The following is a 12,901-nucleotide window of genomic DNA, read 5'->3' as shown; positions in this document are numbered from 1 at the left end:
ATTCCAGGGAGGGAAGAGCAATTCCACGTTGCACCGAAGTTGTGCAGGACGTGGAGGCGAGCACCGTGCCAGCAGCAGCCGTGTTACATAAGGAAGGCAGAGGCTTCGATGCAGCACAAAGTTGCATCTTGGTGACTCCGTGGTGGCCACGGCATCTCCTGGAGGCAGCGGGTTCAGCTCAGCCTAGCCAGGGTCCCAGGGCCACGGGCCTGCAGTGACGGGGACGTGTGGCGGGGATGTCCTCGGCTCCGCACGGCTGGTGTCGCCTTTGGGAGCAGCATGAGGAGCAGAAGCCTTGGGATGAGGCGGGATGCCCGCTGCCACTCCGGAACAGGAGCAGTGGGTGCTCCCTTCACCCTCTCCTGAGCATGCCACCCCGCCGGTGCCACCAGAGTAAGTGTCACCCGCGCGCTGCTCTCACCCAGAGTGACGGTGTCACCCGGCGTGGCGGCGTCAGCGGGTGTCACCGCTGTGGCCGCATCACCCGGCGTGGCAATGGCACGGCCGTGCCGGTGTCCCATCACCCGGCGCGCCGGTGGCACCTGCCGCCCGCCCCCGCCCCGCGCTCCCGCCCCGCGCTGCCGGGAGGGGCCCGGAGGGGCGGGGGAGCCGCGGGGTTGCGGCACTCGGGAGGGGTCCCGGCGGGAGGAGGCGGCGATGGTACCCGGGGGAGCGCGCATCCCAGCCGCGGGCACCCCGGGACGCGGGGACACGGTCCCGGGGACGCGGGGGCTGGGTGGCCCCAGGCGGCGCGGGAGGTGCGGGGGCACCGGGGGTGCAGCGGGACGCGCAGGGACAGTGGCTGCAAGGATTCAGGCACTGAGGGCTGCAGCAGTCTGGGGATGCTGGTCCCAGGGGTGGGAGCACGCAAGGATGCAGCCACCAAGGGAATGGGGACTGGCTCCAGGGACACAGGCTATTAGGGATGCAGCAGTCGGGATGTGCAGGGTTCTGGCTCCAGGGATGCAGGAACACACGCATTCAGGGAGCAGGCAGTACTGGCTCCGGGGATTCCGGCCCCTTGTGCCGCAGCCCTCGGGTTGCAGGGGTTGCTTGTCTCCAAGAATAAATGCATCTGGCGTGCAGGGGACAGGAGCTCCCAGCGAGGCAATGCCCAAGATGCAGGCAGCCAGGGAATGCCTCAGCGAGGATGTGAGGGTGTGCTGCAGCACCAGGGATGCGGGGAGACCGTTCCCAGCTTGGAGCGTCCCTTTACAACTCTTTACTGCTAGTGGAGAAACTGTCGTGAGTCCTCCTGCTTGCCTTTTTCCTCCCCAACCCATTTCCTGTTCCCCTAAACCAATGCTCTCCGTTCCGGGAGCCCCAGGGGATCCAGAGCTCCAGTCCTTCCTCCTCCATCGCCCAGGTGCCGGGTGAGTGGCTGAGCTGAGCTGCCCGCGGGCAGATCCCGGGTCCAGAGAGATCCTGAGTCCCGGCAAAGCCCTGGCAGTGCTGCCCTGCCCTGCCTTGCCCTGCCCTGCCCTGCCCTGCCCTGCCCTGCCCTGCCCTGTGGCAGTGCCACGTGGAGCCGTGTGGGACACGTGTCACCGCCACAGGGCACAAGAAAAGCCCTGCCTTGTTTTGCAGATTTTGCCATCCGGTGCCCACGCATCCTCCCCTGGCACTGCTCAGGGTTCTGGAAGTGGAAGCAGAGCTGTCCTGCACAGCCCCTTCAGGTGTGCTTGTGCTTCCTCTGAGCAGCTTCGTCCCTGACAGTCCTAAAATACACCTTGTTTTCCATCCTGGCACATTTTCTGCCTCCTGCTTGGTCCTGCGGCTTCCCCATGCCCCCACCAGCATATTCCCCAGCTCGGTGCAGGGCCCTGGCAGCATTGTGTGCTGCAGGGAGAAAGAAACGGGAGTTTTTTCCACCCTGCTCCTTCCCAGACCCTCCAGCCTCAGGCACAGCTCCTGCTCCCGGCAGACAGTGCATCCTTCTGTCGGCACTCCCGCGGCTCTGGGCTCTCCCCTCCTTTCTCCCCTGCCTCTGCCTTCTGAGCTCCTTGCTGCCTCTGGACCAGCCCCTGGTCCCCAGCTCCACCACTCATCTCTTTCCTGAAGACCAACCTGGCTTTCCTGCAGGCTCCAAAGAGCTGGAGAGGGAGTTTGGCTGAGGGTGTGGAGTGACAGGGCAAGGACTGGCTTGAAACTGAGGATAGGTTTAGATAGAATATAGAAAATAAATTCTTCCTGGGAGTGGTGAGACCATGGCACAGGCTGCCCAGGGAGCTGTGGCTGCTGCATCTCTGGAAGTGTCCAAGGCCAGGTTGGATGGGGCTTGGAGCAACCTGGGATGGTGGAAGGTGTCCCTGCTCATGGCAGGGGGTTGGAACAAGATGTGCTTTAAAGGTCCTTTCCAACCCAAACCAATGATTCCATGATTCTGTGATTCCTCAGCACAGGGAAGGCCCCTCCAGGAGCACTGTCCCAGCTCCAGCCTCAACATTCCAGGAAATCCCAGCCCTGGCAGAACACAAGCACAGTTTTGGCAACAGCTGAGGGGAGGACACTGGCAGTGTCTGCCCCAGGAGGACAGCTCAGGAAAAGGGAGAAGGAACCACTGGAGCCAGGAGGCTGCCCACAGACTGGGCTTCTGCCAGGGTGTCGCTGGCAGACCTGTGCCAAGTGCATCCCAGGGCTTTTCCCAGCCTTCCGAGCTGGGCAGGGATGCTGTGTCTGACACGGGCTGGGCAGGGATGCTGTGCCTGACCTGGAATGGGCAGGGATGCTGTGCCTGACCTGGGCTGTGCAGGGATGCTGTGCCTGACCTGGGCTGTGCAGGGATGCTGTTGCCTCAGCAGCCTCCAGTGCAGCTTGCAGGGAATCAAGGGGTCCCTGCTGCTCCATCCCTGACTCGGGGGTCCCTCAGCCGTGTGGCTGCCGTGGCACGGCCCCGCTCTGCCCCCGCCCGGCCCCAGGGAGGGGGAGGCCGCTGTGGCCGAGGCTGCTGGGCCCAGACAAAGCTCCATCCGCAGCACAACGCCTGAGGCCAGAGATTGGCTCCGGCTTTACGTCACCGAGGAGGAACGGCAGCATGAAGGGCTTTTTTTTTTTTTTTTTTTTTTTTTTTTTTTCTCCCTTCATTTTAATTCTCTTGCAATCTCTGTCCAAAAATAACCCAATCTCCCTCCCCCAGGAATGCTCTGCATCAGAGCCTTGGCTCCCTCGCCCCCTGTGCATTAGCCTGGCAGCTGCTGAGCAAAGCCATTATCGATGTCACAGCGTAACCTTGGTTAAAAGCGCGCCTGGGGAGGACAGCGCTGTTGCATTGTTTTGGGTGCGGAGGGGCAGGGACAGATGGGAGCCCCAGGTTTCCTCGGCCGGGCATTTCCCGGGGTGTGGGGTGGGGTGGGCTGAGCATCCCCCTCCCTCCCCGCTGCCAGGGACACTTGGGGCTGCTGGCATCAGGGAATGCTGTCCCAGCTGGGGCGTCCCGGTGGCGCTGCTCCTCGGCGAGGTGACAGTCACCGTGTCAGGCAGAGCCGTGCTCAGGGTCCCGTGGTCCCCCCGCAGGACCTTGCCCTGCCCACACCTGATGCAGGAGGAAAACCTCGCAGGGGCTCGTTTCTTCCCCCACCGGAGCAGCTCAGCCCAGAGAGGCTCCCAGAGAGCAGGGGGGACTTTTCCTACCCAGCCCCGGGATCCTCCCAGGCTGTGCCTGCCTGTGTGAGATGCAGCCCAGTGCATACCGGGGCTGGGTGAGGCAGCCCCCTTCTTGTCCCCACAATGGTCTCCCTGTAGTTTTGGGGAGCTGCCAGGTGACAGCCACAGGTTGTTGGGCAGCCGATGGGTGAGCAGGGCACAGGCAGGATGGGCCCTCTGCCCAGTGGGGTTGGGCTACCAGGGCTCCCCAAAACTTTCTGCATGTCCTTTGTGACATGGCCAAGGGTGTCCGGTGGGATCCCAGTGCCTCAGGGCAGCACCCAGACCCCCACCCACTCTGTGAGACATCACTGGGCTGGGCTGGCATGGGAAGGGGCAATGCTGAGTTCAGGGGGTACAGGGGGAGCCAGCACTGGCTCCTGTGGGGTGACACAGAGAGGGGAGGTGTCCCCAGGGCCGTGCCAGGTCACCTCATGTCTCAGCAGGGCTCAGATGCCTCCATCCCACGGGAGCAGGGGCCACTGTGGGGCTGCACCAGGGCAGGACCTGTCACTCAGAGCCAAGCCAGTGACTTTGGGCCACCATCCCACAGCAGGGCATGCAGTGTTATCCAGCCCTCACCCTGCCCTGCATGGCTGCAGCCTGTGGCCAGAGTGTCTGCAAACAGATTTCAGACATTTCAAAATACAGAACAATTGTTATCAAGGTTATATTGAATGCTAGAGCTTCCCACGGAACTACTTTATCATGTTCAAAAATATTTAATCCCAGCAATTTTCACATTGTTCTTATAAAAACAGACATGTATGAAGGGAAATGAAATGCTTCGTACATTTTTTGGCACTTTTTTTTTCTCTTTTTTTTTCCTTTTTTTTTTTTTTTTTTAACCATTACAAATTACAAACACACATTCGTTGTTTTGAAAGGAAAACCCCTAAATCCCAGCTGTACACCGCAGAGCTGCACCAACCACCCCCAGCTCACCCAGCCTCCCGCGCTTGCCATTCTTCTACAAGGACAAAAGAAGGACACCAGCAGCCAAGGACGTGGCCGTGCCTTCGCTGCCCTCCCCAGGGGCTGGCTGGGAGACAGCAGGGACAGTGTTGGCCCTTTGGGGTCCGTGTCCCCACCGCTGTGTGGCTCTGGCAGGGGTGATGTAGTGAAGGAGTGCAGGGATGGCGAGGGTGGGACTGAGGGCGATTTCTGCCAGTTCTGCTCCCCACAGAGCTCCTGTGCTGAAGCCTCCAGACATCCCAGCTGCCTCTCCTTCCCAACAGCTCCACCTTCATCCCCTGCCCAGCTGGGGGACCCAGCCAGGTGTGGATGCACAGCACAGCCTGCCAGGGCCCCTCCTGCAGCAGGAGCCAGGGAGCCCAGCCCATCCTGCTTACCCTGAGATGCTGCCAGGAGCAAAGAGCAACCCTCGGCCGTGCCAGGTCAGGGTGATCCTGGCAGGGTGACGGGAAGTGCTGCTGGAGAGGAACAACGGGCAGAGAGCAGAGGGGCACCAGCTGGGAGCTCTGCTTGCTCCAGGGTGGCTTCCAGGGCGGCTTCCAGGGCTCCCAGCTGTGCTGGGCCCGTGGCTGAGTGGCAATGGTTGGTGCTTCTCCGCAGAGCATCACCCCAGACTCCTGGCTCGCTGCCTCTCCACATCCAAAGCGAAGTGGGAAAAGAAAGCAGCACGTACCTCGTGTGTGCCAGGCTGTCCCTGAGCCCTGCAGCGAGGACAGTCCCTGTGCCAGTGCCCCCCGAGCCCCCCGGGGGAGGGTCCCACTGTGGGAGCCGGGAGCTGCGGGGTGGGACCCTGTGGGGGACCCTGCGCTAGCTCAGCTCCCAGCAATCAACCGCAGGCTCTTGCAATGGAGACATCTTTAATTTTTAACAACATCAGAACCGCAAAAATCCCCCTGCGTCTGTGTGGGCAGTGCCGAGGGACTCTCTGCCATGGAGGGGGACATTCTGCCATGGAGGGGGACACAGCAGTGCCCCCGTGCCCCCCTGGCCTCACCAGGACCCAGCTCTGCCCCGGCTCCAGCTGCTGCCTGTGCCCAGGGCTGGGCAGCACACCTATCGCAGTTTAAATAGAATAAATACAGTGAAGAAAACAGTAAAATCTTCAATAGAGAGGCAAAAGGAAAGACAACAGCAGGTCCGGGGGTCCAACCATACTCCACGTGGTCTCTGGATTAGTTACTGAGGAAGATCTATGAGAGCACATTAAGTTCACTGCTGGAGACTCTCTTACCGCTGTCCTTATATCGAAACCTCGTATTCTCGTGTTTCCTGCAAGCAAGGAAAAGCCAGTTGAGGGCAGCAGCTGCATTTCAGGATCATCTCCCCATTCTCAGGCAGCAAGAGAGATCCTGGGCGTTGTTTTGTTCCCAGGGGAGTGATGCCTTCGCAGCCAGGACCCCTCAGCCCCCTGTGCCTCCCAAGCCACACGGATGGACTCGTGTCCCGTTGCTCCCACAGGGCCTGGCTGGACTCATCCCATGGCTGCCCAACCAGCCAAGCCCCTCAGGAGTGTCCCTAGAGAGGACAGGCACAGCAGAACTCACCCCTGTCTCATAAATCGGGTTGTCAAACTCCGTTTCTACCGTGATCTGGCTGTAGGGGTGGGAGTACATGAGGGGCAGGCGGAGGCTGGAGTAGTACCGACACCTGCGGGGAGAGCCGCAGTCACTGGGCTGCACGGGCTGATTCCAGAACCACATCCCCCCAGCCCAGCTCCTCCCAGCGCCCCAGAGCACTCCCAGCACCATGCCCGGGGCTGTGGCTGCTGAGGGAGATGCTGAGCCAGCCCTGGCCGTGCCCCCGCTCTGTGGCAGCCCCACCTGGTGAGATAGATGTACGCTCCTCCCAGCAGCAGGGAGATGATCAGCACCGGGATGAAGATGGCCAAGGCCATATTTCCCCCCTCGAGCGACGTCTCTGCAGCAGCTTCTGCTACTGAAAGGACGAGATCTATTATGTTGGCATTTGCAGGCACCGGGTGATGCCCTCTCTGCCTCTCCCCCTCCTCCCAGGCTCCACCAGGGTCCTGCACATCCAGGAAACCCACGTCACTCACCTTCGAGAGCGTGTTCAAAGCTGTCTTGGTTCACTGGAAGAGAGATGGAGAGTTACCGGTCTGTAGCTGGGTTTGACTGGGTGCTGGCAGCTGTTTCCTGCTGGAAACCCCAACCCTGGGATCTCCTGCCCCGTTTGGTCCCAAACCACACTGTGAACTCCCAGTTTTTAATAAGCTCTTGGTGTCTGTAAGCATGTGGCCAGGACTGAGCAGGCTGGGCTGAGCAGAGCCCAGATCCAGAGAAGCTCCAGCTCTCAGCTGAGTTCAGCTCCCAGCTGGGGCTGCAGCCAGACCACGGTCCCTGGGCTGTCCCAGGCTGGGGACAGAGGTGTTTGCTGTCCCCTTGCCCCCCTCCCCTTCCCTGTTACCTTTGCAGATGGGCAGGGGGCCGCTCCAGTGGGATGGCTGGCCCAGGATGCATTTGATGGTCACCTCCCCCATCAATTCAAAGCCCTCATAGCACATGAAGGTCAGGGACTCTCCTGGCAGGTAGAGGCGCTTGTAAAGAATTTGGTATCCATTTTCTGGCAGTCCTGGGTTATCACAGGCCAGCGACTCCTCAGCTGAAAGGGAATGAAACACATCCAGGGTGAGCATGAGGGAGAGAAGGAGCCTGGGGGCAGTGAGGAAGCACCCAAGCTCTCACTCCCCTCTGCTTCCAGATAGCTCAAGGATCTATCTGCACCACCCCCACAACTGGGCAGGGTCCTGGCTGCAGGAAGATCACCCAGGACCCCCAGAGAGGAGCTGAACTGTAGGGGAGCAGGAGAGACCACCCAGACTTACAGACACAGTGCGGGAGCCGCGAGGTCCAGATGGGGGTGCCGGTCTCGCGGCTGTAGCAGGTGAGCAGGGAGCTGCCCTCCAGCACGAAGCCGGGGTTGCAGGTGTACTGGATGGTGGTGCCCACCAGCAGCACCGGGTCCGAGATGAGGCGGGTGGAGTGCTCCACCTCCCCCGGGTCCGTGCAGTACATTACTGGGGAGAGAGGATGGCTGAGGGAAGCCCCTTGGAGCAGGAGCCCCTGGAGCTGGGAGCACCTTGGAGCTGGGAGCACCTTGGAGCTAGGAAAGCCTTGGAATTGGGGCCCCTTGGAGCTGGGAGCCCATCAGATCTGGGAGCCCCTTGGAGCTGGGGCCCCTTGGACCTTGGAGCACCTTGGAGCTGGGGCCCCTTGGAGCTTGGAGCACCTTGGAGCTGGGGCCCCTTGGAGCTTGGAGCCCCTGGGAGCAGGACCAGTGCTGTTACAGGGTGTGGGACAGGGACAGAAGCACCTTCCTGTGGGGCACTTACTCTTTTCACAGAAGGGGGGGTCGCTGCTCCAGCTGAGGTCCCACTGGCAGGTGAGGGTGTCACTGCCCACAATGTCATAGCCCGGGTCACACTGGTAGGTGATCTTGGCCCCTCTCACCAGCTCTGTGTGTGACGTGGTCTTCCAGCCGTTCTGGATCTCGGGCAGGTCAGAGCAGGAGTCGTTGCGGGACACCTCTGCAGCCCAGAGGGATCCTGGCTGTCACCCACCGAGCAGGACCCCTGGCACAGCCCTCCCCAGAGCCACCCCAGCTGGACACACGGCTCTTCCCAAAGGCCTCCCCTCCCCACAGCTCCACAAATGGCACAGCTGGTGTGCAGGCAGCGTCCCCTGGGCACAGGGAAGGGCAGCAATGGGGGACAGGGGCTCTTTGAAGCCTCCCCAGCTGTGACCCTACAGGCAGAGAGGGCTGGGCTGGTGAAAATGGGGCAGTGTCTGTGCTGGGGTCAGGATAACCTCGGAGCACCAGGCTCAGCTCCAGCTGTGGGTGCAGGAGAGATGCCAGCTGGTTTGCTCACAGGAGGATTTGTTCCCTGCTTCCCCCAGGCTGGTTTGCTCAGGTGAGGGGCTATGCCCTCCCTGCAGAGCAGTGAGGAGGGCCCTGCAGCCTCCCAGGTGCTCTGCATTGCAGCTTGCTCTGTTTGTCGTAACCAGGGCTGTCAGCAGCGCAAGGAAAACATGCCTGGAAGGAGCCTGGCACGGAAAGCAGGGTGGGGAAGAGGCAGCCATGGGGATGGAATGCCCCTCACAGTCCTTGTCCCTGCCATGGGCACCCACAGCCCCAGCCTGGCAGGCAGAGCTGCCCCGAAGGACAATGGAACAGATGTCTCCAGGAGTGCTCTGGAGCACAGAGATGGGGACATCCATCTCAGGAGCCCTCCCAGGGACTGGCTTGAGTGACCACCCCTGCCTGACAGGGTGTCTGTGAGGATCCTGCATCCCTGTTTCCAGCAATTTCTTTCCCTCTGGGCCAGAGCAGGGCTAACAGGGACCAAACCTGCCTTGCTGCCAGCCTGAAGGAGGGGACACATACAGGGACACCCCAGAAGTGACTGACCCAGAGACCTGCAGCTGGGCTGGGGGTCCTGCAGGAGGTTCAGGGTGGGATGAGAAGGGGGTGCTGGTGCCACAGTGGCTCTCCCTGCTTCCAGACCCTGCACCTGGACAGTCTGGGCTGGCTGTGTGTCACACCCTCACACCAGCACCCTGCTCTTGTACCTATGTAGTTCATGATGAATCCTTGTCCCTTCCCAAAGATGAGCCCAGCAGGGTCTGAGTGGAACTGGATGGTGAGGTCAGGGCTGGAGGAGTAGAGCTTCTGGGGGCCGCTGCTGCCCACGTACTGCCCCAGGATGCGGGAGGAGAGCTCGTCCCCGTCGTAGATGGTGAGGATGTCGCTGTTGGTGATGTTCAGGCTGAGAGGAGAGTTTGGTTAGAGAACAGACTGTGCCTGGAGCCCGGGCAAGCCACAGCAGTGCAGGGCTCAAGGGACAGCCAGGTCCTCCTGGGTCACCTCCCTCCGGGTCACCTCCCTCCGGGGGGTTCGAGGCCGGTCTCCCGGGTCCCCGCTCTTGCAAGTGCCGGTTCACAAGAGCCGCGCTTGTCCCCGCGGCCACCAGAGCGCAGTGGCGGCCCGCGGATGGCAGGGACGGCCGGGGACACCGGGCAGGGATGGCTGCAGCCTCTGTCCACCCCGGGAATGCGGCTGCCCTGGAGCCGAAGGGGACGGGGGGGCTCGCAGCTCTCCCCCCTGTCCGAGGCCAAGGGCAGGGGATGGATGCACACGCCAGGGGACACAGCTCTGGTGTCGGGGGCGTTCTCTGGGTGCCGGGGCTGGCAGTGTGGGTGACCGATCACACCGACCCCGAGGGTGGGCAGCGACACCCCTTCCCTGCTCGCTGTTCTGCCGTGTCCACGCCCCAGCAAGGCTCCCCAGGGCTGGGAGCACAGCCGGCACCGGGAGGGACTGGGGCAGGGACAAACCTCTTCCTTCCCCGGGAGAGGGGAGCACCAGGATGCTCCCAGCCATACAGGAGATGCCTGAGCTGATCCCCAAATGTTTTATTAGGAATGTTCTTGGAGGGAGCCCAGCTAATCCCCGTGGCAAGCTGACATTTGTAGTAAATCTCTGCTTTCTGTCAAACACGATTTTCTCAGTGACATTTATGCCTGATGACTTCAAATCACTTGGCCTCCAGTTCTGTTCAGCCCCAGCACCCACAGAGCTGGGAGAGGTGTGCTGGGAGCTTCAACTTGGGATTTTATGGGGAGCTTTTAAAATCTTTATGACTCTAAGCCTCTTCTTGAAACACGTCCTCCTCTTGAAAACCCAAAATAGCATCAAAGGAGGCTCCCACTGCAGCAGCAGAATTTCCATGCCAAGAACTCTCAGCCTGGCATTGGATCCCACTCCCCTCTGACCCCAGCACATTCAGCCTGGGCTTGCTGAGTGGCTCTGCTCCCTTAGTGCCTGTATTTCACATTGAGCCCAGGATTGAGCTGTTTCCATCCCATGGATGCCTCCAGGCTCTCCTAACCCCACATGACCCAGCTCCTGACGTGCTGGGTGTCACCCCAGAAGCACATGGCCATGTGCTGCTGTGGCACTGCTCCCTGTGGAGAATTCCAAAGCTGTTGGAGCATCAATTCACTGCTGCTATGGATCCTGTAATGGTGCTTTGAACTCAGGGAGCACCACTCAGTCCTGCCCAAGGTGCCAAGTGCATCAAAGGGGATTATGGAAGCTCTGAGGGGAAGAACAGGGCATAGGAAGACTCTTCTCTGTTAGGGAGGTGAGGCCCTGGCACAGGTTGCCCAGAGAAGCTGTGGCTGCCCCATCATTGGAAATGTCCAAGGCCAGGCTGGAAGGGACTTGGAGGAACCTGGAATAGTGGAAGGTGTCCCTGCCCATGGGAAATCAGCTTTAAGTCCCTCACACCCAAACTGTTCTGGGATTCTGTGATTCCACGGTGGAGGCAAGGGGAGCAGGATACTGCAGCAAAACGAGACGAGCACTTCTGGGGCAGAGACAGACACTGAGCTCCTGGGCTACTCACAGCTGGATGTCCAGGAAGAGCCGCTTCTCCTCGCCCACGTGGATCCTCCAGATGCAATCCTCCCCCTCCGTGTAGGGCTCCGGCCAGTTGGGGGACAGGATCACCCCGGCCACAGCACTCAGCTCCCCTCCACACGTGGCTGTGGGGGCAAGGGATAGGCAGGGCTCAGTGGGGACCCAGGGCTGTCACCCCACACCCCGCAGTGCCCACGGGCAGGGCTGACCTCGGCACAGCGGCTCCGTGTCGTTCCAGTAGGGGTCCCGCATGTTGATGCACTCGATGACAGCAGGGCCCTGCTCCAGGGAGTGCCCGGGGTCACAGGTGAACTCCACGGTGGTGCCCAGGTTGTAGGTGGGGTCAGAAGTGGTGAAGTTCCCGTTCTGGATGTAGGGCTCGTAGCAGTGGCCCCGCTCAAAGGCTGGAAGAGATCCCTGTTAGCTGTAGGGACACGGAGCTTCTCCCTTCTCGCTGAGCTTCCCCAGGCCCTGCTGCTGTCCCCATGAGAACCTGACCCCTGCATCCCCACTGCGTGGATGGCCTCTTCCAGGGAGTGTTTTACAGGATTAACAACAACTTATCCGTTCTGAGCCACACAGGCCTCACCAAACCCCACTGCCGTGGTGGTTCAGCACTAGGGATGTGCTCAGGGCACTGCCAGGCACTTGTGTTTCCTGTGGATGCCATGGGACAGAGAGAGGGACACGGCAAGTGTCTCTCACAGCGGCTTGTGAGAATTTTTAGGGAGCTGTAAGGATGTGATAACTTGTTCAGTATAAACAATCTGCAGGTGGCGTTTTTCTACTTCGCCTTTCCGTTCTTCTCAAGGACAGAGTGTGAGGAAGATGTTTTTGTTAGTTAGCCAATCAAACAGAATCTATCGTATCACTCTGTATAAATCGCGCGGTTCTCTTGAATAAAGCCTTCTTTGCTCTTTCTACAATCCTGCCTGTTCCTGTGTTATTCTCGGTGTAAGAGTGACAGTTTCCCAAGCTGGGGATGCCAAGCCATCCACCTTGGGATTGCTCAGGGCCACAGGGCTCGATCCTGCAGTGGGACTCACGTAAATGACAACAGCAGCTACAGAGGGTCACCGAGCCTGCCCGCGCTGGGACAGCCAGGACCCTTCCCGCAGCCACATCTCTGTAGCTGCCCCAGGGGCCGGGTGTCCTGGCTGGGCCAGGCACTGCCCTCAGCTCCCAGCACGGGCACACAGCACCTTCGAAGCGGATGTTGAAGGCGGTGGCGGCGGCGGGCTCCTCGGCGAGGAAGTCGATCCTGATGGAGGAGCCGTCGCTGATGACGCCCTCGAAGGGAACGCTGTCGGCGCGCAGGGAGTCGTAGAGCACGGCCGAGCGGTTGGTGTCCCCGCTGTACACCACCATCCTGCGGGGACACGGGGCATGGCACATGGGACAGCGCCCCTGAGGCCCTCCCGGACACAAGGGGAGTGAGCTGGAGCAGCTGGGACAAGCTGGGACCTTCCAGGTTTTGATGTATTCTGGGGTTTTCTCTCCGAGATAGATATGGAGGGGCTGGAGCGTGTCCAGGGATGGGAATGGAGCTGGGAAGGGGCTGGAGCATCAGGAGCAGCTGAGGGAGCTGGGAAAGGGGCTCAGCCCGGGGAAAAGGAGGCTCAGGTGGGACCTTCTGGCTCTGCACAACTCTCTGACAGGAGGGGACAGCCTGGGGAGGGTCAGGCTCTGCTCCCAGGGAAGAAGGGATAGGATGAGAGGAAATGGCTTGTGTCAAGGAAGGTTTAGACTGGATATCAAGGATATCAGGGAAAATTTCTTTCCTAAAAGGGCTGACAAGCATTGAAACAGGCAGCCAGGGGCAGTGGTGGACTTCCCATCCCTGGGG

The 12,901-nt window shown here is 60.7% G+C and overlaps 1 protein-coding gene across 1 annotated transcript in view; it reads right to left on the bottom strand.

Annotated features, from left to right (window-relative positions):
* Positions 1–5,856: 5,856 nt before the first annotated feature.
* Positions 5,857–12,901, bottom strand: part of SEZ6L (seizure related 6 homolog like) — a 37,973-nt gene continuing 30,928 nt past the window's right edge. The window contains 11 exon segments of the mRNA XM_041410409.1: positions 5,857–5,886; positions 6,162–6,264; positions 6,438–6,552; positions 6,674–6,706; positions 7,042–7,236; positions 7,460–7,651; positions 7,967–8,161; positions 9,204–9,400; positions 11,042–11,180; positions 11,265–11,459; positions 12,258–12,424. Of these exon segments, the coding sequence (XP_041266343.1) occupies positions 5,857–5,886; positions 6,162–6,264; positions 6,438–6,552; positions 6,674–6,706; positions 7,042–7,236; positions 7,460–7,651; positions 7,967–8,161; positions 9,204–9,400; positions 11,042–11,180; positions 11,265–11,459; positions 12,258–12,424 (1,561 nt within the window).

This window comes from Onychostruthus taczanowskii, unplaced genomic scaffold (assembly GCF_017590055.1).
Source record: "Onychostruthus taczanowskii isolate IOZ18803 unplaced genomic scaffold, ASM1759005v1 scaffold32, whole genome shotgun sequence".
Taxonomy (NCBI): Eukaryota; Metazoa; Chordata; class Aves; order Passeriformes; family Passeridae; genus Onychostruthus; species Onychostruthus taczanowskii.
This window is presented reverse-complemented; position numbering and strand designations above follow the sequence as displayed.